This window comes from Octopus sinensis, linkage group LG4 (genome assembly GCF_006345805.1).
Source record: "Octopus sinensis linkage group LG4, ASM634580v1, whole genome shotgun sequence".
NCBI lineage: Eukaryota > Metazoa > Mollusca > Cephalopoda > Octopoda > Octopodidae > Octopus > Octopus sinensis.
In genome coordinates this window covers 17,993,259-18,017,264 of record NC_043000.1, presented here as the reverse complement: position 1 = coordinate 18,017,264, position 24,006 = coordinate 17,993,259, and the positions used below count along the sequence as shown (strand labels likewise).

General features: G+C 41.0%; 1 protein-coding gene across 1 annotated transcript; it reads right to left on the bottom strand.

Moving 5' to 3' along the window:
• Positions 1-6,364: 6,364 nt before the first annotated feature.
• LOC115210199 (protein UXT) lies at positions 6,365-18,345 on the bottom strand. The gene is made up of 5 exons (XM_029778667.2): positions 18,161-18,345; positions 12,324-12,405; positions 10,529-10,602; positions 7,913-8,084; positions 6,365-6,489 (listed from the first exon to the last, which is right to left on the bottom strand). The coding sequence occupies exons 1-5, from the start codon at positions 18,226-18,228 to the stop codon at positions 6,424-6,426; spliced, it is 462 nt and encodes a 153-aa protein (XP_029634527.1). The 5' UTR covers positions 18,229-18,345; the 3' UTR covers positions 6,365-6,423.
• Between the last annotated feature and the right edge of the window lie 5,661 nt (positions 18,346-24,006).

The window sequence follows — 24,006 nt, the reverse complement described above, 5'->3', positions numbered from 1 at the left end:
TTTGCCGAACCGCTAAGTGACGGGGACGTAAACACATCAGCATCGGTTGTCAAGCAATGCTAGGGGGACAAACACAGACACACACACACACATATATATACACATATACGACAGGCTTCTTTCAGTTTCCGTCTACCAAATCCGCTCACAAGGCATTGGTCGGCCCAGGGCTATAGCAGAAGGCACTTGCCCAAGATGCCAAATCAGACTGGAGCCTGGTGCAGCCTCCATGGCTTACCAGACCCCGGTCGAACCGTCCAACCCATGCTAGCATGGAAAACAGACGTTAAATGATGATGATGATGAAGGAAGGAATTCTCCTCAATCTTGTAAGCTTCATCAAGAATCAGCGACAGCGTTTCCTAGTCATACATATTGACCAAATTAATTATGTGAGCTCTTTCATAAGTCTGGATTTTGATTTAACGTTTCATATAATTCTAAGCGCTCTGGTCTGCTGTTTGTGATGATGGGAAGCACTGAAGGTGGACAACTCTTTACTCTTTTACTTGTTTCAGTCATTTGACTGCGGCCATGCTGGAGCACCGCCTTTAGTCGAGCAAATCAACCCCGAGACTTATTCTTTGTAAGCCCAGTACTTACTCTATCGGTCTCTTTTGCCGAACCGCTAAGTGACGGGGACGTAAACACACCAGCATCGGTTGTCAAGCAATGCTAGGGGGACAAACACAAACACACACACACACACACATATATATATACGACGGGCTTCTTTCAGTTTCCGTCTACCAAATCCACTCACAAGGCATTGGTCGGCCCGGGGCTATAGCAGAAGACACCTGCCCAAGATGCCACGCAGTGGGACTGAACTTGGAACCATGTGGTTGGTTAGCAAGCTACTTTATTTCAATAATTTGCCACTAGGGCAGCACACAGAGTAGCTACGGGCTGGACAAAGACATTAATGGATGATGGTGGTGGTGGATGAAGATGGTGATGGGAGAAGTCAGAAAGCGCCCGCCGACTTTTGCTTCTCTAAAACAATGTTCAATAATTACATTTAATACAATGATTACAAATTACAAATTTTAGAGGAGGCAATAAACCTCCTCTTCAAAATGTTACAAAATGTTCACATGATATCAAATTACATATTTTCGAGGAGACAACGAACCTCCTCTTCCACATGTTACAAAGATGTTACACCGCCTAAGTGACCCGGCCGACCATTGCTCTTGCCTCATTGAGGCAATACTCGCTGGTCAGGCCGGTGTCCAGTGGTATAGTCTGGAAGGAGTCCGCTGGGCAGGAAGCCACGATCCTGTGTAGATCAGCCCTTCCCATGACCCCCGCAGCTAACTGCGAAGGCCACTCGGGGTTTTCCACACAGGACCGGATTACCTCCCAATGTCCTCTCTTTCTCACTTTTTTCACGGTGCTTTCCACCTTTTTTCCTTTGAAAAAGAGGAGCACAAAATCTTCCACGAATAGTCCCTCAGGCGGCACACCCACCTGAGAGGACCCGGGATACTCGGGAACCGCAGTCTGCGTGTAGCAATCCGCCGGCGACGCTCCGTTTCTCTTTTTCTTTTTCTTCTGGCCCTGGGCCACGGGAGGCTGAGGTTCCGGAGCTGTGCGCACCGGGTTCTCCTCTCCCGCAGCTTTCGGGTCCTTTGGTGGGTCGCCATTGCTCCCCGCCTTTCTCTTTCTTTTGGAGGAGGATTTTTCCCCCTCCTCACTTTGCTTCTCTCCCTCCATTGAAGAGGCAGGGAGAGGCTCCAATATCAGCCGCTCCAGGATCCTACTCTGGTCCCTGGGGCAGCTCTTCTTGATGTGGCCGGTCTCCAAACACAGGTGACACTTTGGGGGGCGTACCTCAAGCATCACCGGCTACTTGGACCCGGCCATTCTCAAAAAGTCCGGTAAAACCAGACTCTTGGCTGACTGGGTCCATAGGGTTAAGGTTGCCTTAGACCCCTCCCAATCAGCCGCAGGCTGTACATTGACATTTAGGATTTTTGCGTCCCTGTCACCCAGACCCCGGCGGATAGATTGTTCTATCCACTCGGGTTCAATGTCGGGTGGCAGGCCGCAGACCCACAGTCTTGTCAATTTTTCTCCCTTGTAACTAGGGAGAAACAAGATTTCTTTGCCCTCAATGGGCCTGCTTGCAAACTTGCAAGCATCTTTTAGGGTGTCAAACAGCAACCAAACCGTTGCGTATTTGGCTCCCCGTTGGATATATTTTACGGCTGGCATGTGGTCTGCCAACTCTTCAATAATTTTCGCCTTCGGAAAAACCATGATAGCGTTGAGCGACCTTGAATAAGTCCTCAGTACCACGGTCTTATCCTCGAGCTGTTTGACATATTTTTTGGGAGCTTCTAGCTCCTAAACAATCAGTTCCTTTGCCATTTTTAACAAAAAATGTAAATAAAGTTCGAATAGGAAAAACACAAAAGTAATAGAAAGAGGGAAGAAAAAACAAAATGGAAATGAGAGTTACAATAAAAACAGTTCGGAGTTCAAATGAAGGATAGCTAGAGGAAGAAGTTCAAATGTGGCAAAGAATTATTTTTTTTTGGCCGAAAGGTAGTCCAGGCCAAACGTCACGGCAGTCCTTGGTAATTCTGGTGCTTGTAAAAACAGTCCACGAATATCCTTGGTGCCTCCTGGTAATCCAAAGGTGCAATATTCCACATGTGGTAATCCAAAGCGAAATTGGTGCTCCAATGAATCAAATTATTTTTGATGTGGGCTACGCCTCTTCAAAAAACACACTTCTCACTAAAACGTGAGATTTTAAATACAACAGGCAGAAAAAATATGTCCGAAGCACGGCGAAGTCTATTATCCGCAAAAAATTATTAACGTTGACGTCAAAAAGTATTAATGGCAGGCAATAAACCTCGTCAAGCCTCTAAAAATATTCAAAACAGTCCTACCTGCTGTGCCAAACAGTTCAATATTCCACGTGTGGTAGTCCAAGTGTGAAAATTGGTACTCTAATGAGTCAAAAATATTTCTGAGGAGGGGCTACGCCTTCCTCAAAAAAACACAATTTCTCACTAAAAGGTGAGACTTTTAAATACGCCAACAAGTAGAAAAATATTCGAAGTAAAGTGAAGTATATTACCCGCAAAAATTATTAACACTAAATAACGTTGTTAATGCTAAAGAGTATTAACGACAGGCAATAAACCTCACTAGGCTTCCATCAATATTCGAACGTTCCACCCGTTGACGTAAAATGTTCAATAATTCACGTTAAAACGTGACATTTGCCGGAGCGAAGAAAAAACGCGTCCGTTCGGTGAGAAAGCTACTTACCACACAGCCACTCCTGCGCTTGTGTATAGGAGGCAGATATGTTCTTGATTAAATATTTCAAGGACAACAGCAAACAATTGGTTTCCTCAATTTTCAATTTTTTCAATTTTAAATAAATCAAATTTCGCATTTAATTTTTTCACTGAATTTCTTATTATAGAAGTAATATTCTTATTTTGAATATTTATTATTTATTTTTTTATGCTGAGATGGTTGAACAAATTGGTATGAAAATGGCGAATGTATTATCTCAAGATAATAAAAATTGTTTGTGGGAAGCTGCAAATTTGTTTCTGTTTTTCCTTATTATTCAAAGGTCATTGTTATTGGCTGGAGCAGCAGAATCAGTTGTGGTGTGCTGGATTGTGTGTTCGTTTCTCTTTTTGTCCATCTGTGATTTTATTTTTGATCTCTATAAGTGAAGATACTTCCTGTCTGGCTGCTTCTCTTTCTACAAAACAAGGAGTTACATTGCGGAACTGTTACTCTGAGTTGTATTTATCACCCGAAATCCAGATACTCCTGAACCAGTTGTTGAGTATCCCACCCATGAGGGATCGATGCTAGATGTGTCGAAACAATTATCATCATCATCATTTAGCGTTCGTTTTCCATGCTGGCATGGGTTGGACAGTTCAACTGGGGTCTGAGAAGCCAGAAGGCTGCACCAGGCCCAGTCTGATATGGCAATGCTTCTATGGCTGGATGCCCTTCCTAACACCAACCACTCCATGAGTGTAGTGGGTGCTTTTTACATGCCAGACGGGGCTGGCAAACGGCCATGGTCGGATGGTGCTTTTTACGTACCACCGGCACAGGGGCCAGGCGAGGTTGGCAGCAGCCTGAATTGTCATGATTAGTAATAAATTCTTGTATATTCCATCTTCTATCTATCTTTCATTTCCCATATATATATAGTTACCTTCTGAATTCAAAAACCAACAATGTTGACTTTTAACTTTTATCCTTCTAGAGTCACAGTTTTGGATCTTTCTACCTCTTCTTTCCCATAATTCACATCCATTTCATTTATTCACCTGACACAACAGCTCTCTAGTCTCCTCCATTCAGTTCTTCAAGTCATTTGCTAGTTTACAACATATTCTCTCATTCCCTCTCTTCCTGTCAGGCAAAGGACAAGAGCCTGTAATGTTAGATTCTTCTCCACCACCCCCACACACTTATCACCACATTTGGACATTCAAACTTTCCCTTGGATTAATTTAATAGTTGAAGATGTAGATCATAACTAATTTTCTCAGATTCCAGGTTTTGTCCACCTCTTCTCCCAGCTTGTTTCGTTGAATATAAACCATGCTTTCATTTTTTTACTTTACCATTGAGTGGCATTCATCCAACTGATTCTAACAAATTATTCTACTCATAAAAGCATGGTTAAAAGGAAGTAAAACTCAAAACAAAAAGAATAAAAGGAAACGTATCTTATTTAATACAATCATTATACTTATCAGAAGGTGGCAGAGACGAAGCAACCACATTGACTTGCATCTGTAACTCATTGGATTTCTTTCAAATAGCACTGGTTCATCATCATCATCATCATTTTAGCGTCCGCTTTCCATGCTAGCATGGGTTGGACGGTTCAACTGGGGTCTGTGAAGCCAGAAGGCTGCATCAGGCCCAGTCTGATCTGGCAGTGTTTCTACGGCTGGATGCCCTTCCTAATGCCAACCACTCCGTGAGTGTAGTGGGTGCTTTTTACGTGCCAGACGGAGCTGGCAAATGGCCACGGACGGATGGTGCTTTTTACGTGCCACCGGCACGGGGGCCAGGCGAGGCTGGCAACGGCCACGAACGGATGGTGCTTTTTACATGCCACCAGCACAAGGCCAGTCGGGGCGGTGCTGGCAACGGCCACGAACGGATATATATTGGGTTGGCCAAAAAGTCCGTTCGTTTTTTTTTTTAGTATCAACTGTCCACTCTTCTAATCATTGTTCCGATATTCTTTTTCTTTAGAAACTGTATTTGGTATAACGACCAAGGTTACATCAGTGTGTAACAAGCCTCAAAGGAGAGAGATTGCAAATTGTTTGATTGCATTTGAGCCTAGACATGGAAGACCGGGCAGAGCACTATCAGCATCTTATGCTATTTTTACTTCAGAAAAGGAAAGAAAGCAACAGAGACTTGCCAAAAGTTATGCAATGTGTATGAAGGGAATGCTGTTTCAGAACAGCTGTGCCAGAAATGGTTTGCTCGATTTCAATCGGAATTTTTCAGTAAGAGATGCACCTCGCTCTGGCCGGCGAAAGGAAATTGACATCGACCAGACAAATCACAGATATTCTTAACATATCCAAAACAAGTGTGGAAAATGAATTGCATAAACTTGGTTACATTTCTAAACTTGATGTCTGGGCTCCCCATAAATTGACAGAAGCAAATCTTGTCCAGAGGGTTTCCATTTGCAATTCATTACTGAAACAGGAAAACAACAAACCCTTTTTGAGAAGAATTGTTACTGGAGATGAAAAAGTGGGTAGTTTACAATAATGTGAAACAAAGAATATCATGGAAAAATGCAGGGGATTCTCCAAAACGAACACCCAAAGAAAGTTCTGTTATCGATATGATGGGATTGGAAGGGTGTTATCTTTTTTTAACTTCTTCCCTTGAATAAAACCATCAATTCAGAGGTTTATTGTGAACAACTGGATATATTAAACACGGCTCTTCATCAAAAACGGCCAGAACTTGTGAAACGCAAAGGCATTGTTTTCCACCATGACAACGCAAGGCCACACACTGCTTTGATTACTCGGCAGAAGTTTCTGCAGCTTGAGTGGGAAGTTTTGCCTCACCCTCCATACTCTCCAGATCTGGCCCCATCAGATTTCCATCTGTTTCGGTCACTGCAAAATTCACTGAATGGAAAAAATTTTAATTCTGATGAAGACATGAAAACTTTGGCATCTTAGAATCACAGTTAATATACGTCTTGCATGGATGAAATGTTTTTACATACACCATATTCTTCAGTTAGCTGTCAGAACTACTGTTATCATGATTCCATTAAACTAAGACAATTATAAGAAGAAGAAAAAAAACATCATGGAAGAAATATTTTATTTGTTTATTATTTACAGATATGTGGAATTTATTTGGTTGTTATGCAAAAATATCAATCTGTGGTTTAGGTAATTCATCATCAATGTTCTGGATGTTACGAAGTGTCTGCAATAAATAAATATCAATTTGGTTAAGCAGAGAAAAAAATATTTATATGAAATAATATTTAGAATAAAATAGAATTTAGAAAGTTTCAGTAGGTTATATATTAATGTTATATGTCTTTTTCTGTGACCCACAGCAACATTAGACTAAAACCTCTGTTTTCTGAAGCCGCATGCAGCTTACTGGGTAAACTCTCAATTTCATAGGAACCAAGAACCATCTCATGTCATAGTTTGTGCTTCCATGGAGTCAGGAACCATCCTAAGTTAGAACTTGTGTATCACTGGAGCCAGGATCTCCTTCATGATAGGGCTATGTTTTACTGGAGCTAGAAACCATTTCAGTTCTAGATCAGTATGTTTGTCCCCTACATCCCCACTCATAAAATCCCAAAAGATTTACATAAAATAGGAATCTACACAAAAGGAATTTTACTATCACTTCAATATATGAAATTTTGAAAAAACAAAATGCATCAAAAAAAGAAGCAAACAGAAATCAGAACTATTCTTCAGCCTGAACCCACTTCCATTACATTCAAAATATTTATCTTCGACAACAAAAACTATTAGTTGTAGAAAAATAATGTAGTCCATTGTTTGTGGCTTTGAGCTACAGCTGGCCTGGTCAGTTTGATACCAACTATTTGTACCACATAATCACACCAGCTGAGCACTCTGAAATGACACAGTCATCTACAAGTACAGCATTCTGCAGGAATTAAAAATATTCATACATAGTTTCTTTTGAAGAAAGATCAGCTCTACTACATCAATTCCACACTCTACTATGAGAAGTACATTTGCTAGAAGTTACAGACTTATGGTCATGGGTGTTAGGCCAACATTTAACCCTTTAAAATTTAAACCTGCCATGTCCGACTTCTCACACTTATGCTAGAATATCATACAAAAAGTAAACAATCACATCATCAAAATCTGGAATGTGAATAAATAAGCATTATGTTTGACAACTACAATTTCCATTTGATATTTATTTTGAAGTACATCAACATCAAAATAAATACCAAATGGAAATTGTAGTCGTGATACCTGTGCGGGTGGCACGTGAAAAGCACCATCCAAACGTGGCCGATGTCAGCGCCGCCTTGACTGGCTTCTGTGCTAGTGGCATGTAAAAAGCACCAACCGATCGTGGCCGCTACCAGCCTCCCCTGGCACGTAAAAAGTATCCACTACACTCATGGAGTTGTTGGCGTTAGGAAGGGCATCCGGCTGTAGAAACACTGCCAGATCAGACTGGAGCCTGGTGCAGCCTCCTGGCTTCCCAGACCCCAGTCGAACCATCCAACCCATGCTAGCATGGAAAACAGACGTTAAACGATGATGATGATGATGAGAGCAGTCAGAATGCTAAAGAGTTAAACAAGACTTCTAAATAATGAAGAAGTAATAGCAAGTACCTCAAGCACCAACTTGATGTTGGCTTTCACTTTTGCAGCCTGTTTAGTAAGAATATCTGCCTTTTCATTCAAAAGTTGAGTTTTCTGGTCTATAAATTTGAGTGCTTGTTGGAAGGTGAAGTCCACAAAGAAGCCATAACCCACACAAACAAAAATGGAACTAGTTTTGTGTCTGCAAGAAATGGGAGAATAAATGCCAAAGTATTAATTTTCAAATTCAAAGAATTTATTCCATGCTACAACAGTTACAAAGAGATTTTTAAGATGAATTCTTACAATAAAGTAAATCATTAGCAGTTGTGAGAATATACCAACAAATATCTTAATGAACTACTGTAAATCCTTGAGTATAATCCCCATTTTTTTCCCAAAATTTAAAGGTCAAAATCCCTAGTGCGTACTATATACGAGGTTAAAAATGAAAATTATTTGCTAAGTAATGTTCGAGCCTCTATTGGCTGTCAGGCAATGTTTATTCAGACGCATTTTGTGATGTCGGGCGTGAAAATACCTTAAGCTAAGCCTGAAAGCAATGAAGTCATAAAAGAATCATCCATAACTTGCTGTAAGCAACATTTATTAAACGTTATTACTGTTATTTCTTTATTTTCTGCAAACAAAATGCACAAAAAAGCTACACATTTGCATTATGTTATATATACAATAATAATAAAGGACGTTACCGCATACATTTTTACAAACCAAGGACGTTATATTGACTCAAGTTAGAGAAGGGGTGCGTATTATACACAAGATTTAAGTTTCTCAGAGCTACAGCCCCCTAAAAAACCCCTGCGTATTATACTCAAGGGCAGACTATACTCGAGGATTTACAGTAAACAAGTATCACAGTGAACTCTATATGGATGTTCAACTTAACAAAAAACAAAAAGAAGACAGTAGCAACCAAATATCCCTAATTCTCACACTGATTTCTAAAAATTAAAAAAAAAGTGTATAACTAGAAATACTTTATCTAAAAGGTTTGCGAGATTAAGCCTGAGCTGGGGCTAAACAATTACATATAAACCTATTTCTTTACTACCCACAAGGGGCTAAACACAGAGGGGACAAACAAGAACAGACAAACGGATTAAGTCGATTACATCGACCCCAGTGCGTAACTGGTACTTATTTAATCGACCCCGAAAGGATGAAAGGCAAAGTCGACCTCGGCGGAATTTGAACTCAGAACGTAACTGCAGACGAAATACTGGAAAGCATTTCGCCCGGCACGCTAACGTTTCTGCAATCACGCCGCTATATATTACATATAAACCATGTAATCATAGAAAAATGGATATGAAGTAACAACCATTGCACTTCTAACTGGGCTAAGCCAATATAAGTTGTGTTAGCCCTGTTAACATAACAAAATAGGGAGAATGAACTAACAGAATCTGTTTCTCTATTTTGTCTCTTTGTCGAAATAGTGATAAGCTGACAGGGCTGTAAGAGTATCGAACAAAATTTACCAATGTCAATTTTGCTTCTCATCTTTACAGGGTCATTATAATAAAGTGCCAATCAATGTAATTGACTATCCCATTTCCACTTAAATTGCTGGCATTCTGCTAAAATTTGAAACCATTACTATTGTTACTCTTATTAAAAGACAGAAAGGTGGCAAGCTGGCAGAATCGTTAGCACAGTGGAGGAAATGCTTAGGAAATGCCAGCATAGAAAAGAAACGTTAAATGATGATGATGATATTATTATGTTTCTAATAAGTATAATATGTTATCTAAATAGTATAATATCATTTATATACTATCTCGTCAATATCCATGTTTACCTTCAAGCATGACTATAGGTGCAGGTATGAACTGTGGGGTTAAGAAGCTTCCCAACCATGGGGTCTTGGGTTCAGTCCCACTGCATGGCACCTTGGGCAAGTGTCTTCTACTAAAGCCATGGGACAACCAAAATCTTGTGAGTGGATTTAGTAAATGGGAAATGAAAGAAGTCCATCATACGTGTGTATGTGTGCACATGTCTGTGTACTTTCGTCTGAACATCATGTGATGGTTGTAAATGAGCATCACTGTCATATAAGTGAGGTTGTTCATTTCCAATCTTCCATGAGAAACATGTCTAGCTGTGGGAAAATAAAAACCTTGCTTGGTAACAGTTGAGGGTTAGTGACAAGAAGGACATCTGACCTTAGAAAATCTGCCTCAATAAATTCCACCTGACCCATGAAAGCATGGAAAAGTGGACAGTAAATGATGATGATGATGGTGGTGGTGGTGATAGTGATGATGATGGTGATGATGATGATGATCTTCAATATACAGATTTACATTGTTGTTTAGTCAGTTAAGCTATAAAACAAGCTGAGTTTGCGTGAGTGAAAAATAAAATGCACAGGTTCCAAGCCCCACTTCACAGATGAGTGTCAGTGGCTGGAAAGGCATCCATCCACCTGTAAAAGCAACTACTCCAATAGATAAACAATCTCACTCATATATGCAAGGAAAACAAATGTTAGTCTTAAAATATATTTTCTTACCTTCTTTCAAATGACTTTTTTTTATATAAATGTAATCCATTAGTTTATTATTAAGATATGATGTATAAACAAAAGCAATTCAATAATATATATATTCAACTTACACTTTAGCTTGAACATAAAAATTACAACCGAGATCTACTTGTGTCTTAAGTTGTTCATCTTTTGGATCCAAGTCCTAAAGAATATATAAAATAATAATTATATACAACACAGTATAAAATAATTTGAGCTCTGAAATGATATATGTGCACTATACTCTGCTAAATAAGTATACTAAACAGCATATAATACCATACAACAAAATGCACTACTCTATAAAATTCAGTATTATAGAGTAGTATTAATACGGCAAGCTGAGACAGAATCGTTAGCATGCCAGGCAAAATACTTAGCAGTATTTCAGCTGCCGCTACACACCATGCAAGCCCAGCAGAGATCTAGTTCTGTCTCTAACTTTCTTGTACATGAGAAGGCAAAACTGGATTTTATGGTTACCAGTAGCATGTTTCCATAAGCCTGTGAATGGAATTAGTTCTGACCTGACATCAATATTTAAACAGAATATTAAAAAGCTGAGGTTGAATAAAGTATGTAATCTGTATGTCTGCGTAGAGCCACCATTATATTCACTTTTAAAAGGCGGTGAGCTGGCAGAAACGTTAGCACGTCGGGCAAAATGCATAGCCGTATTTCATCTGCCGTTACATTCTGAGTTCAAATTCCACCGAGGTCGACTTTGCCTTTCATCCTTTCGGGGTCGATAAATTAAGTACCAGTTACGCACTGGGGTCGATATAATCGGCTTAATCCGTTTGTCTGTCCTTGTTTGTCCTCTCTGTATTTAGCCCCTTGTGGGTAGTAAAGAAATATATATTCACTTTTACTTAATTGTTATTTTGTAATAATATCATCGTCATCATCATTTAATGTCCATTTTCCATATTGGCAGGGTTGAATGTTCTGACAGGAACTGGCAAATCAGAAGACAGCACCAAGTTCTATTATCTACTTTGGCATGGTTTCTATGGCTTGATGCCCTTCCCAATGCCAACCACTTTACAGAGAGTATTGGGTGCTTTTTATGTGGCACCAGCAGTAGTGAGGTCACTAAATAATTTACAAGACAAGACCCCCTCAGTTGAGTGGGGGAGTAGTATTGAAGAAGGTCACTTTGTGCCAGATGGGAGGTTAGAATACGAGTAGAGGGACAGGAATAGGCATTTTGCAGTAAAGGAGATACATAGCTACCTCTGTAGGAGAGAGATGGAGAGAAGAGGGGAAGAGGAACGAGAGAAGATGGTGATATTGATGTGTCCAGGAAGTAGTGTGTATGTTTGTGTGTGTATGTGTCCCCTTCTCTTGAAATTGCATAATGGTTGTAAATGAGCATTGTTCATTTCCAGTTTTCCATTGGAAACATGTTGACCCATAGGGAAATGTTACTGTGTTTGAAAACAGGTGAAAGCTGATGACAAGAAAAATCTGCCTTAAATTCTATCTGAACCATGCAAGCATAAAAAATCATCATCATCGTTTAATATCTGCTTTCCATGCTGGCCTGGGTTGGACGGTTTGACTGAGGACTGGCAAGCCAGAAGGCTGCACCAGAGTCCAGTCTGATTTGGCATGGTTTTCTACAGCTGGAATCCCTTCCTAATGCCAACCACTCCAAGAGTTTAGTGGGTGCTTTTTACATGCCACCAGCATGAGGGCCAGTCAGGTGGTGCTGGCATCGGCTGCAACAATAATTTCACTTGACTCAACAGGCCTTCTCAAGCACAGTATATTGCCCAATGATTGAAGGGTACTCTTAAATGGGCCAGTTATGGAAAATTGAACATTAAAATGCTGATGATAACAAAGCAATATTTTATACACTGATTTATAATTACTAACCTGCAATCGTTCAATCATAGACTTTAATTGTAAGTATTCTGAAATTTCTCCATAAATAATTTCTCGCTGCTCCAATATGTTCCTACGATAATCAAAAATAAAACATTTATTAATTTTTATGGATTTTTAAGAATATAGTTTTTTACACTATTAACCTCATTTTTTTGAGATATATGAATTAATATTTACATTGAATAATCTAGATATTGAAAAAAATATTCACATGTCATCTGAAATACTTTGTAGATTCATCTGGAATTAAGACCTAATTAAATATTGTTTACAGAACAATGAAATCATCATCATCATCATCGTTTAGCGTCCGCTTTCCATGCTGGCATGGGTTGGACGGTGCAACTGGGGTCTGGGAAGCCAGAAAGCTGCACCAGGCTCCAGTCTGATCTGGCAGTGTTTTTACAGCTGGATGCCCTTCCTAATGCCAACCACTCCGTGAGTGTAGTGGGTGCTTTTTACGTGCCACCTGCACAGGTGCCAGACAAGTCTGGCAAACGGCCACGGTCAGATGGTGCTTTTTACGTGCCACCGGCACGGGGGCCAGACGAGGCTGGCAAACGGCCACAAGTGGATGGTGCTTTTTATGTGCTACCGGCACGGAAGCCAGTCTACTATTTTTACAGTTATGGAACTATCTTGACTTACTTGCATGGAAGGAACAGTGTTTTGTGGAAATAATTTTAAAAAAACAAAACAGAATGCTAACCACTCAATCATAAAGTGTGGGACCTTTGAATGTGTGTGTGTGAGAGAGGAAAAGAGAGAGGTAGGCAAACTGTTGAACAGAGTTATGTCACTGCTCCAGAATGGCAACACAACAGTTATAGTCCTGTACTGTAAACTCTCAATCCATGGAGTGTCTTGTGAGGTAATGTCAGAAACTGTAGATGGAGATAGAAGATGGGGGGGGGAATGATATGGTAAACAGAAGGTAAGAGACAGACCTAGAAAGAGTAGGAATAAAAGTGAGGAGCAACCAACAATATCAGAAGAAAAGCTGGATATAATAATAATAATAATAATAATAATAATAATAATTGTGTACAGTGCTCAGGTGCACTACAACTCATCTAAAGTGTATATATAATCAGGTGTAGTTTCGACGGATTTCGGGAAGCATGAGGGCCTTAAAGGATGCAGTGTCATGGCAGTCAACAACTGATGCAGGCAGTTTATTCCACGCTTCAGCAACCCTGAGCGTGAAAAAATGTTTCCGAAAGTCATGGGAGCTGTGCTGTTTTCTGACTTTGTAGGCATGTCCACGTGTGTTAGACACATGGAGATCAAAAAGGTGTTCAGTGTTGTTGTTGGTGAGGTGGTTGATAACCTTGTGGGTGTTTACCAAGTCCGTCGCCAGACGCTGGAGCTTCAGTGAATCCATGCCCAGGGAAACAAGGCGCTCAGAATATGGTAGGTGTCTGATGGAGGGTATGCGTTTGGTTGCACGTCTCTGGACAGATTCCAGGAGGTCAATGTTCTGAGCAAGATAGGGATTCCAAACTGATGATGCGAATTCCAAGTGTGGTCGTACCATAGCTGTATACAGTTTTAAATAGATGGCTGGAGAGCGGCTAACAAAAGTCTTGCTGAGTGATGCCAAGACACCCTCGGCCTTCTTGACAATTTTAGAGATATGCTTTGTCCAACGCAAATCACTGCTGACAGTTATTCCTAGGTCACGCTCGCAAGAGGATTTCTTGATATCAGTGTTGTGGAGGGAGTATGTGGACGCAGGGTTTTTTCTCCCAAAATGCATGGTGGTACACTTGTCCACAGCCAGTTTCAGTTGCCAGTCTGTGATCCATTGCTGCATTGTGTCTAGGTCTGATTGCAGGAAAGAGTTGTAGACATCAGGATCAGTCCTCTTGATTTCAAGGTACAGCTTGATGTCGTCTGCATATTTCAATACTGTGGCATTCTTTAAATTGGCATCTATGTCATTAATGTATGCCACAAACAGGAGGGGACCAAGGACAGATCCCTGTGGTACACCCGATGACATCTCATATGGTGTAGAGTACTGTCCTAGAACTGTGACTACCTCCTTTCGGCTGAGGATGAAGGATTTCAACCAGTTAAAAAGGTCATCCCCCACACCCATTGCAGAGAGTTTCACCATAAGCCTTTTGTGTGGCACAGAGTTGAAAGCCTTAGCAAAGTCAAGGTAGACAACATCCATCCATGAGCCACTGTCAGTGATCTGAGTAATGTCCTCAAGGAACTCGACAAGCTGGTCACTGCAGCTGGAGTTAGGGACAAATCCATATTGTGAGGGTCGGATGAGACTGTGAGAGCTCCAGAAGTTCCAGAGTGTTTCTCTGACACACGATTCCATCAGTTTTGCAATACAGCTAGTGAGACTGACTGGGCGATAGTTGACAGGTGATGTGCGGTCACCCTTTTTGAACAGAGGAATGACACTGGCAGTTTTCCACTGCTCCGGAGTAGCACCATTGTTGAGACAGTACTGGAAGAAAATAGAAAGCTGGTGTAAAAGGAAGTGCCTGCCACGTTTGAGAAGCAGGTATGTAACTCCATCGAGACCAGGGGAGGCATAGTTGCGCTTATTTTGAAGGTGACGTCGCAGCATTGCAGGTGTAAATTCCATAGTTGTTATGGAGTTTGCTGTTAGTGATGGTGAAGATGGTACATTTTGACTTTCGACAGTGAATATGTTTGCATAGCACTCGGCAATGAGTTCTGCGCATTCCTTGGGGTCGTCAGTGATCTGGTTCGTGTGAGGGTTGCGAAGAGGGCCCACTGGAGAGTGAGGTCTCTGCTTTGAATGCACATATTTCCAGAAAACCTTGCTGTCAGGATTGGCTGCTATGCACTGTTCAAATTCAAGCACTGCATTTTTTGTCACTTGCTTGAGATGGTTGGAGGATTTATTCCGCTTCTTCCTGTTGGTGTCTGATTTATGCAACTTGCCAGCACCGCCCCGTTTCGTGTCCGTTGCCAGCCTCGCCTGGCCCTCGTGCCGGTGGCACATAAAAAGCACCATCCGTTCGTGGCCGTTTGCCAGCTCTGTCTGGCACCAGTGCGGGTGGCACGTAAAAAGCACCCACTACACTCACGGAGTGGTTGGCGTTAGGAAGGGCATCCAGCCGTAGAAACACTGCCAGATTTGACTGGGCCTGATGAAGCCTTCTGGCTTCACAGACCCCAGTAGAACCGTCCAACACATGCTAGCATGGAAAACGGACACTAAATGATGATGATGATGATGATGATGTATTCCTGTTCAGCAGTCCGACGTTCCTTCCTGGCAAGTCGGACCGCTGAAGTTTCCCAAATTGCCCTTTTGGGGTGGTTCTTCTTTTTTTGTTTACGTGGCGTCAGGGATGTCAGGGATATTTATTTGAGAGAAAATTGAAAGAAAGAGGTCTGTCTGCTCAGCAATATGAGTTTCAAGGGAGTAAGGTGTTTTAGTTTGTAAAACAACGTATAAAGCAGGATGTTGATGGTGAAAAGTGCATCCATAATGATAGTGGCACACATACCCTCACTGATGCCAAGAAGCAGGAAGGATGGAAATGCTACTACATTATTAAATAAGAAGAATGCATGAAAGACAGACACAGACAGAGAGGAGTGGGGACAACTCCAAGTAGACACTATAGAGAGACTAGTTTGAAACAGGTTATTGTACAATAGTGGAGGCGCAATGGCCCAGTGGTTAGGGCAGCGGACTCGCGGTCATAGGATCGCGGTTTCGATTCCCAGACCGGGCGTTGTGAGTGTTTATTGAGCGAAAACACCTAAAGCCCTACGAGGCTCCGGCAGGGGATGGTGGTGATCCCTGCTGTACTCTTTCACCACAACTTTCTCTCACTCTTACTTCCTGTTTCTGTTGTACCTGTATTTCAAAGGGCCGGCCTTGTCACTCTCTGTGTCACACTGAATATCCCCGAGAACTACGTGGAGTGCTCAGCCACTTACACGTTAATTTCGTGAGCAGGCTGTTCCGTTGATTCAGATCAACCGGAACCCTCGTCGTCGTAACCGATGGAGTGCTTCCATTGTACAATAGAAATGGTCACAAGAATGTGAGGGCAGAGAGAGGAATATTTACTGAGATGCTTGCACTTGTCTCTTACATAGTCATCAGGTAAACAGAAAGGGGTCATTCACAGTCACTGGTGTAGCAGTATCATTATCAACTGCTACAAGGGCAAGAAAAAATGCAATTTCAGAGACAATTTACCAAGTTATGAAAGAAATATAACAAATCATTATCATCATTTAAGGTCAGTTTTCCATGCTGACATGGACAGGATGGTTTTACAGGAACCCACACAGAACTTTGGCCTGGTTTCTATAGCTGGATGTGCTTCTTAATGCCAACCTCCTTACAGTGTACTGGGTTTCTTTTTCTTTTTTTTTTTTGCGATCAGCATAAGTAACTGCAAGATGGTGAAAGTATTGGAAAAAGCTCCCTCGACTTAGTGGGGGTGGCTTTATGCTATTTAGTGAGAAGCTAAAGTAAAACAGGAGAACATGCTCAGGTGTCTTGCTACAGAGGCACCTGTGCTTGTCTTTCTATCACAGAAAAGAAGCAAATTAGCTAAAATGAGATGCAATTCGGTTTTGTGCCAGGATGGAGTACCACAGATCCTTCTTCTTAGGAACACAACTACAGGGGTTCTGAGAAAACACTGAAAGATTCCTACAGCACAAGTAACTATTCTTAATAAGAAACAAACAGAAGGGATATTTTCAGACTAAATAAAAGAAGCAGGGTCCCTTCAAACCAGCTGATAAGCTTCTATGTGGGCGTTGGGCCTTCTGGAAATATTGACCAAATCTCTCTGAAATTATACAATACAGAATAACAGATTGGATAAAGGAAATGTAGAAATATGTCTGGAGGAAAGAAGAGATGGGTTGGTCACTGCTAAAATGCCTTTGATCATAGTCTGAGCGGTCTAAGACCAAGTGGTTCTCTAAGCACGGCCCAACAATGGTAACCCTCTATACTTCCATTGGTGAACTGACAACCACATTAAGGTGTAAGAATTGAATGAAATACTGATGAAAAATTCAGTTTCCTTCCAGGCCAGACCTGCTGTTATAGCTTTAATTTTAATTTTATTTATCACACTAAATAGGGTAAAATTACAGATTAACACCCGCACGATTTTCACAATGAAAAAAAAAAAAACTCGGATTTTTTGCGTGGTATCAAGTACCCTGACCTCCCAATATGCTGGAAATCCCATATTACTGCAGTGTTACTGCGATAACACCAGAGCTTTGCTGAGTGCCCTCTGCTTGTATGTTAAATAAGTATGTATGTATAATACACTTAGTGTATATAGATATAAGTCCCCTGGACATTACTGTCATGAGTCCAAGGACTCATAGGGCCAATTATGGGATTTCCAGCATATTAGGAGGTCAGGGTACTTCATTCCACGCAAAAAGCAACACAAGTAATTTATTTACCTACGTAGGATAGAGAGGAAAATGCAAAATTTCGAGTCTTATTCATTAAAAACTGTTATATCTACCATTTGCACCGAGGTAAACCTGGCACTGGAAAAAACACAGGTATTCAAAGAACATACTTATTTAATGGTTAATCCGGACTTTATAATAGATCTGCTCTGTCAAGCAGATATATGGCTAAGCAAACAGCGTGAAAAGCTAAGTTTAGCGCACTTCATGTGAAATGCAGAGTGTCAGTATATGGTGGGGGGGGGGTCAGAGAGGGATCAATTAGATAACGATCCTTAGAATAAAGAGGTTCTAGTTCAATGCTCCGTACAGAACCTTAGTAAGAGAAGTTGAGATGAATGAAATAACTTCGGAGAACTTACTTCAAATCAGTTCGTAATCGCTCATTTAGAAAAGTTTCGTAGCTCAATACTTTCTTGTTTGTCTGCATGGTTAAGGTATAAATATAATATATAATATAATATATAATATAATATATATATATTTGTTCCGAGACCTTTAAATTCCTCGCTCCAGAAGGGAGTGCGAGGAATTAAATGAATAAAATAAACATGAATCAGGGGAGAGAACTATATCCGTTTCCGTTTATTCAGGCTTCCTTAGCAACTAATTAAGTAAAGCGTATATTTATTTTCATACTAGCAGTATCGCCCGGCGTTGCTCGGATTTGTAAGGGAAATAACTATATAAGCATTTTTAGAGAGTTATAGCCAAAAAATAGCAAAAAAATGCATTAAAAATGGAAAAAAAATTATGGTAAATTTTTTTTTAAATCGTTGACTCATCGTACACATTTTTAGAGAGTTACTTCCCTTATATAATAGCGAAAAAATGCATAAAAATGGAAAAAAATTATGGTAAATTTTTTATTAAATCGTTGACTCATCGTAGACATTTTTAGTGAGTTACTTCCCTTATATAATAGCGAAAAAATGCATCAAAATGGAAAAAAAATTATGGTAAATTTTTTTTTAATCGTAGATTCATCGTAGACGCACGCTAATACCCAGAAGGGCTCGATATGAATCACGACTATAAGATACCCGGTTTTGGTTAAACTGCACCGCAAAATGTGGGAGTAGTTAGGAATCTAAATCGTAGGAGACAGACACACAACTTCACTTTTATATATAAAGATATCACTTATAAACACGTACGTCTTTTAGAACATATTCATTTTATGAGATTTTGCTGTCGAATTCTTTAATTAACATAAACATTTATTTATATGAAAGAAAATTTTCGGAGGACTTCTAATTCTTCCAAATCTTTCTTGTAAAACTATTGAAACCATTTATAGAGAGTTTTTAACTAGTTACACACCACAAGGTTCAACGGAACCTACTGAAGCAAGCCAGCACGCTTGATCGTGTTGCTAAGACGTTGGGAAAGCCAAGCACCTTCACGGACATCACCAGACACTTCGGTGAGGTGAACGGCCAAAGTTGACAAATATTTCACAGTTAGTCGTCCTGTTCCTCCGAACATATCAAACGTCACAGACTGGAAGAGACAGTTCACTGTCAGGTCCCGATACTTCAGGTGGTGGGAGGTTCCCGTTCGGCTACGGAAGCAGTGACCCTTCCATTAACTGTAGCATTAGGATGTGGGGGGAAACAAAGGAGTCACAGACTGTGGCATTCCAAATGAGTCACCTACCTCTAACCCAGGGACTATCTGGTATCTTTCCATTACTTCTGGATAACCCATATGACTCCAGAACTGTGGGGATATTAATCCAAGCCAGAGCCCGCTTAATGATTAGGTTTAGCTTGGTGTGACAAGCGAAGTGACCAGTATTTAGACGGCAAGACAGACTGTGAAGACCTGTGGGGTCGAGGGGCGTACTACAGCGACATCTCAGTCCCCTGCAGATGTTAACTCCCACCCCGGGTGTGATGGAGATGCGGAGTTCATTTAGACTGAGTAGACTTCCAATGCTGGCCACATGCAGGGCATCAATCCAGTCCCACAAGATTTTGTACTAGCTGAAAGTAGATGACACCTTGAAAATTGATCAGCTTGATCAAGGAGAGTGTTGGAAGTGGCACCTAAACGCAAATCGTCCCATCCTCTCTGTTTCTGTCTATCCTCAACTGTAACAGGAACTGACAAACCCAGACCTCTCCACTGTGATTAGAGTTTCATTCCCTTTTGGCATCTCCTTTTTGGCAAGTAAAAAAAAGAAACCTCCCCATCATATTCCACAGACCATATTTCCCAGTTTTCTCTAATCATCTCCTTTTGATATGAATGCATTACCACCACCATCATGATGTTTTTACTCTTCATTTTTAACAATCACCTTTCTATGCTTGCATGGGTCAGATGGAATTTGTTGAGACAGATTTTCTATACCTTTGCTGTTGCCAGCCTTCACCTGTTTCCAAACAAGATAGTATTTTAATAATAATGAAATTATTGTATACAGTGCTCAGATGCACCACAACTTGTCAGAAAGTGCATATAAAGCACATGCAGTAATGTAGAAATGTCTGGAAAGCGAACAATGTATGAGTCAGATACATGCCTGTGTGTGTATGGAGGGGAGAAAATCAGGTGGAGCGTTGGCGAATCTCAGAAAGCATGGAAGTTTTGAAGGATGCAGTGCTCCAACAACTAACAACTGAAGCCGGTAGTTTGTTCCATGCTTCAGCAACTCTCAGCGTGAAAAAATGTTTCCTGAAGTCATGGGAGCTGTGCTGTTTTCTGACTTTGTAAATATGTCCACAGTTGTTAGATGGGTGGAGTTTGCAAAACCTGCTCCTGTTTGTTTGGATATGAACTCGCTGGGAAACATCTGACTGAACATACGAAATGTTCAGTAGGTAGTTGACACCCATAGCTAACAGTTGCATAGTGTCCTTCTCTTCTAGATTGTGAAAGCTTACCATAGCATTTAATCTAAAGAAAGTAAAAAAATTTTATGGGCATATATGGGTTAACATCTAAATGGTTATGCTGATGAAAATAACAATAATTATAATACTATGAAAATATAATACTATATAGTGCCAATCCCTAGCAGTTGAGGGAACCCGTGGAAGAGGTAGACCCAGGAAAACCTGGGACGAGGTGGTGAAGCACGACCTTTGAACGTTAGGTCTCACCATGGAAATGACTAGAGACCAAGACCTATGGAAGTATGCTGTGCGTGAGAAGACCCGGCAAGACTAGTGAAGCCATAACCCGTGGCCCCTACCTGAGACGTAGTCAGTCCACCTGTGCATACCTTCCTGCTTGTGACACTTGTGAAGACCTGTTGAGGCAAATCAAATCAAAGTCAAATCGAATCAAGTCAAACCAAATCAAAATAGATGAACATCAATGGAATTTGTATCCTTGTGGTACCAGTGCCGGTGGCACATAAGAAAACCATCCGAACGGGACCGTAGCCAGTACCGCATAGACTGGCCTCCATGCCGTGGGCACGTAACAAACACCATCCGATCGTAGCCGTTCGCCAGCCTCGTCTGGCACCTGTGTCGGTGGCACATAAGAAAAACACCAAAAACACCATATCCGAGCATGGCCGTCTGCCAGCCTTGTCTGGCACCTGTGTCGGTGGCACATAAAAAACACCATCCGAGCGTGGCCGTCTGCCAGCCTCATCTGGCACCTGTGTCGGTGGCACATAAAATCACCCACTACACTCTCGGAGTGGTTGGCGTTAGGAAGGGCATCCAGCTGTAGAAACACTGCCAGATCTGACTGGCCTGGTGTAGCCTTCGGGCTTGCCAGACCCCAGTTGAACCGTCCAACCCATGCTAGCATGGAAAGCGGACGTTAAACGATGATGATGATGATATACAAGAATGGCAGGGTGAGTACTATTTGCTTATCACTTATTTTAACAATCACAGGTTGACTGAATCAAAGCCAACACAAGTGGGATTTGATCTCCGAATGTATAGGCATATAGCTAAATACTGCAAAGCATTTTCCCATTGATCTTCTTATTCTACCATTTTAATAATGTTAAACAAAATCATGTCAAATAATACAATGTAAGTCTTTCACATGCCATCATCAACAACTATTAATATGGCATCCAAAAACAGGGATGGTCCACTTCTCTATATTGCACACAAATGATCTAGCTTTTGATAACTAATGATTAAGAACAAGGCTTTTTTGTTAGATATGGAAACAGCCTCTTCAAATTCTCACTAGATTGTATCTAGATCTTCCCATCTGGACTTGAAGCTATGCACACACATAAATACGTGTGGATGGAAGCACTCCGTCGGTCACGACGATGAGGGTTCCAGTTAATCTGAATCAACGGAACAGCCTGCTCGTGAAGTTAATGTGTAAGTGGCTGAGCACTCCACAGACACGTGCACCCTTAACATAGTTCTCGGGGATATTCAGCGTGACACAGAGAGTGACAAGGCCGGCCCTTTGAAATACAGGTACAACAGAAACAGGAAGTAAGAGTGAAAGAAAGTTGTGTGAAAGAGTACAGCAGGGATCACTACCATCCCCTGCCGGAGCCTCGTGGAGCTTTAGGTGTTTTCGCTCAATAAACACTCACAACGCCCGGTCTAGGAATCGAAACCGCGATCCTATGACCGCAAGTCCGCTGCCCTAACCACTGGGCCATTGCACCTCCGATAAATACATGTATGTGTATGCACACCATATCGACAAAAATGTATACTACATGGTTTGCCACATAGAAAAGAACAATGAAAACAGGTGACAGCAGTAGAAGCAGGTTTTCACATGATGAGTTAGATGTAACAGAGGTTCAGTATTATGCTCACAGCATATGGAATTGACAGACCTCATCTATTCCAGCATGAATACAAAACCAGTATCTGTCAGACTATCTGAACCAATCCAGGTTGAAGGATAACAATATATACATACATACATATTTTATTCTTTTACTTGTTTCAGGAGAGCTGCCTTTAATCGAACGAATCGACCACCACTTTTACTGACCCGCTAAGTTATGGGGACATAAGCACACCAACATCGGTTGTCAAGTGATGGTGAGGGGGGACAAACAGAGACACACAAATACATACATACAACTTCAGTTTCAGTCCACCAAATCCACTCACAAGGCTTTGGTCAGACTGGGGCTATAGTAGAAGGCACTTACCCAAGGTGCCATGCAGTGAGACTGAACCTAGAACCATGTGGTTAGGAAGCAAGCTTCTTACCACACAGCCACTCCTGTACCTACATATATATACATACATACATATATATATATGTATCCTCCTTCCCTTCTTTCCTGAGCGTCAATAATACTTTAATTGTTCCACGTTCTGCGTTGCTGTGTTTTTTTCTCTTTTTTTCTGTGTTTTCTTGTTTGGATTAACTTTATATATATATATATATATATATATATATATATATATATTATATATATATATATATATACCTTTTACTTGTTTCAGTCATTTGATTGCGGCCATGCTGGAGCACCACCTTTAGTCGGTCCGAGGCCATATTAGAAGACACTTGCCCAAGGTGCCACAATGTGGGACTGAACCCGGAACCATGTGGTTGGTAAGCAAGCTACTTACCACACAGCCACTCCTGCACCTATATATATATATATATATATATATATATATATTATATATATATATATACATATATGTGTGTGTGTATATATATTGATATATATAGATAGATAGATAGATAGATAGATAGATAGATAGATAGATAGATAGATAGATAGATATGCTGTGTCAAGTCAAGTCAAATCATAGTCATAGTCAATGTTGGTGTCATGTAACTGGCTCGTAAAAAGCACCATTTTAACATTGGACCTCATGGAGGCAATGTGGCCAATACCAGTGTTACATAACATGCACCTGTGCTGGTGGCATGTAAAGAGCACCATTCGAGTGCTGGGCCTCACGGATACAATGTGACTGGCACCAGTGTCACGTCACTGGCACTTGTGCTGGTGGCATAAGGTAACCTTACACTCTTGGAGTGGTTGTCGTTAGGAAGGACATCCAGCCATAGAAACATTGCCAAATCAGACTGAGCCTAGTGCAGCCCCTCAGCTTACCAGCCCTGGTCAAACTGTGCTGAAATTTTACACATAGGTAAAAGACGTTACAGTGGGTGCATCATAGCATAATTATTAATTTCAAAGTGAGATTTGCCCTTTTTTAGTCAAAATCTTGATGGAAAATCCAATTCCAATAGTGCTTATTGGCTATCATTCCACAAATCA

What these genes read in the sequence shown, in the direction of transcription:
- LOC115210199 (XM_029778667.2), bottom strand. Translation starts at nt 18,228, where the DNA reads ATGCAGACAAACAAGAAAGTATTGAGCTACGAAACTTTTCTAAATGAG. An exon ending in CTATGATTGAACGATTGCAG is followed by an intron (nt 10,603 to 12,323) that starts GTTAGTAATTAT and finishes TATATTCTTTAG; the next exon opens with GACTTGGATCCAAAAGATGA. An exon ending in ACATCAAGTTGGTGCTTGAG is followed by an intron (nt 6,490 to 7,912) that starts GTACTTGCTATT and finishes TATTTATTGCAG; the next exon opens with ACACTTCGTAACATCCAGAA.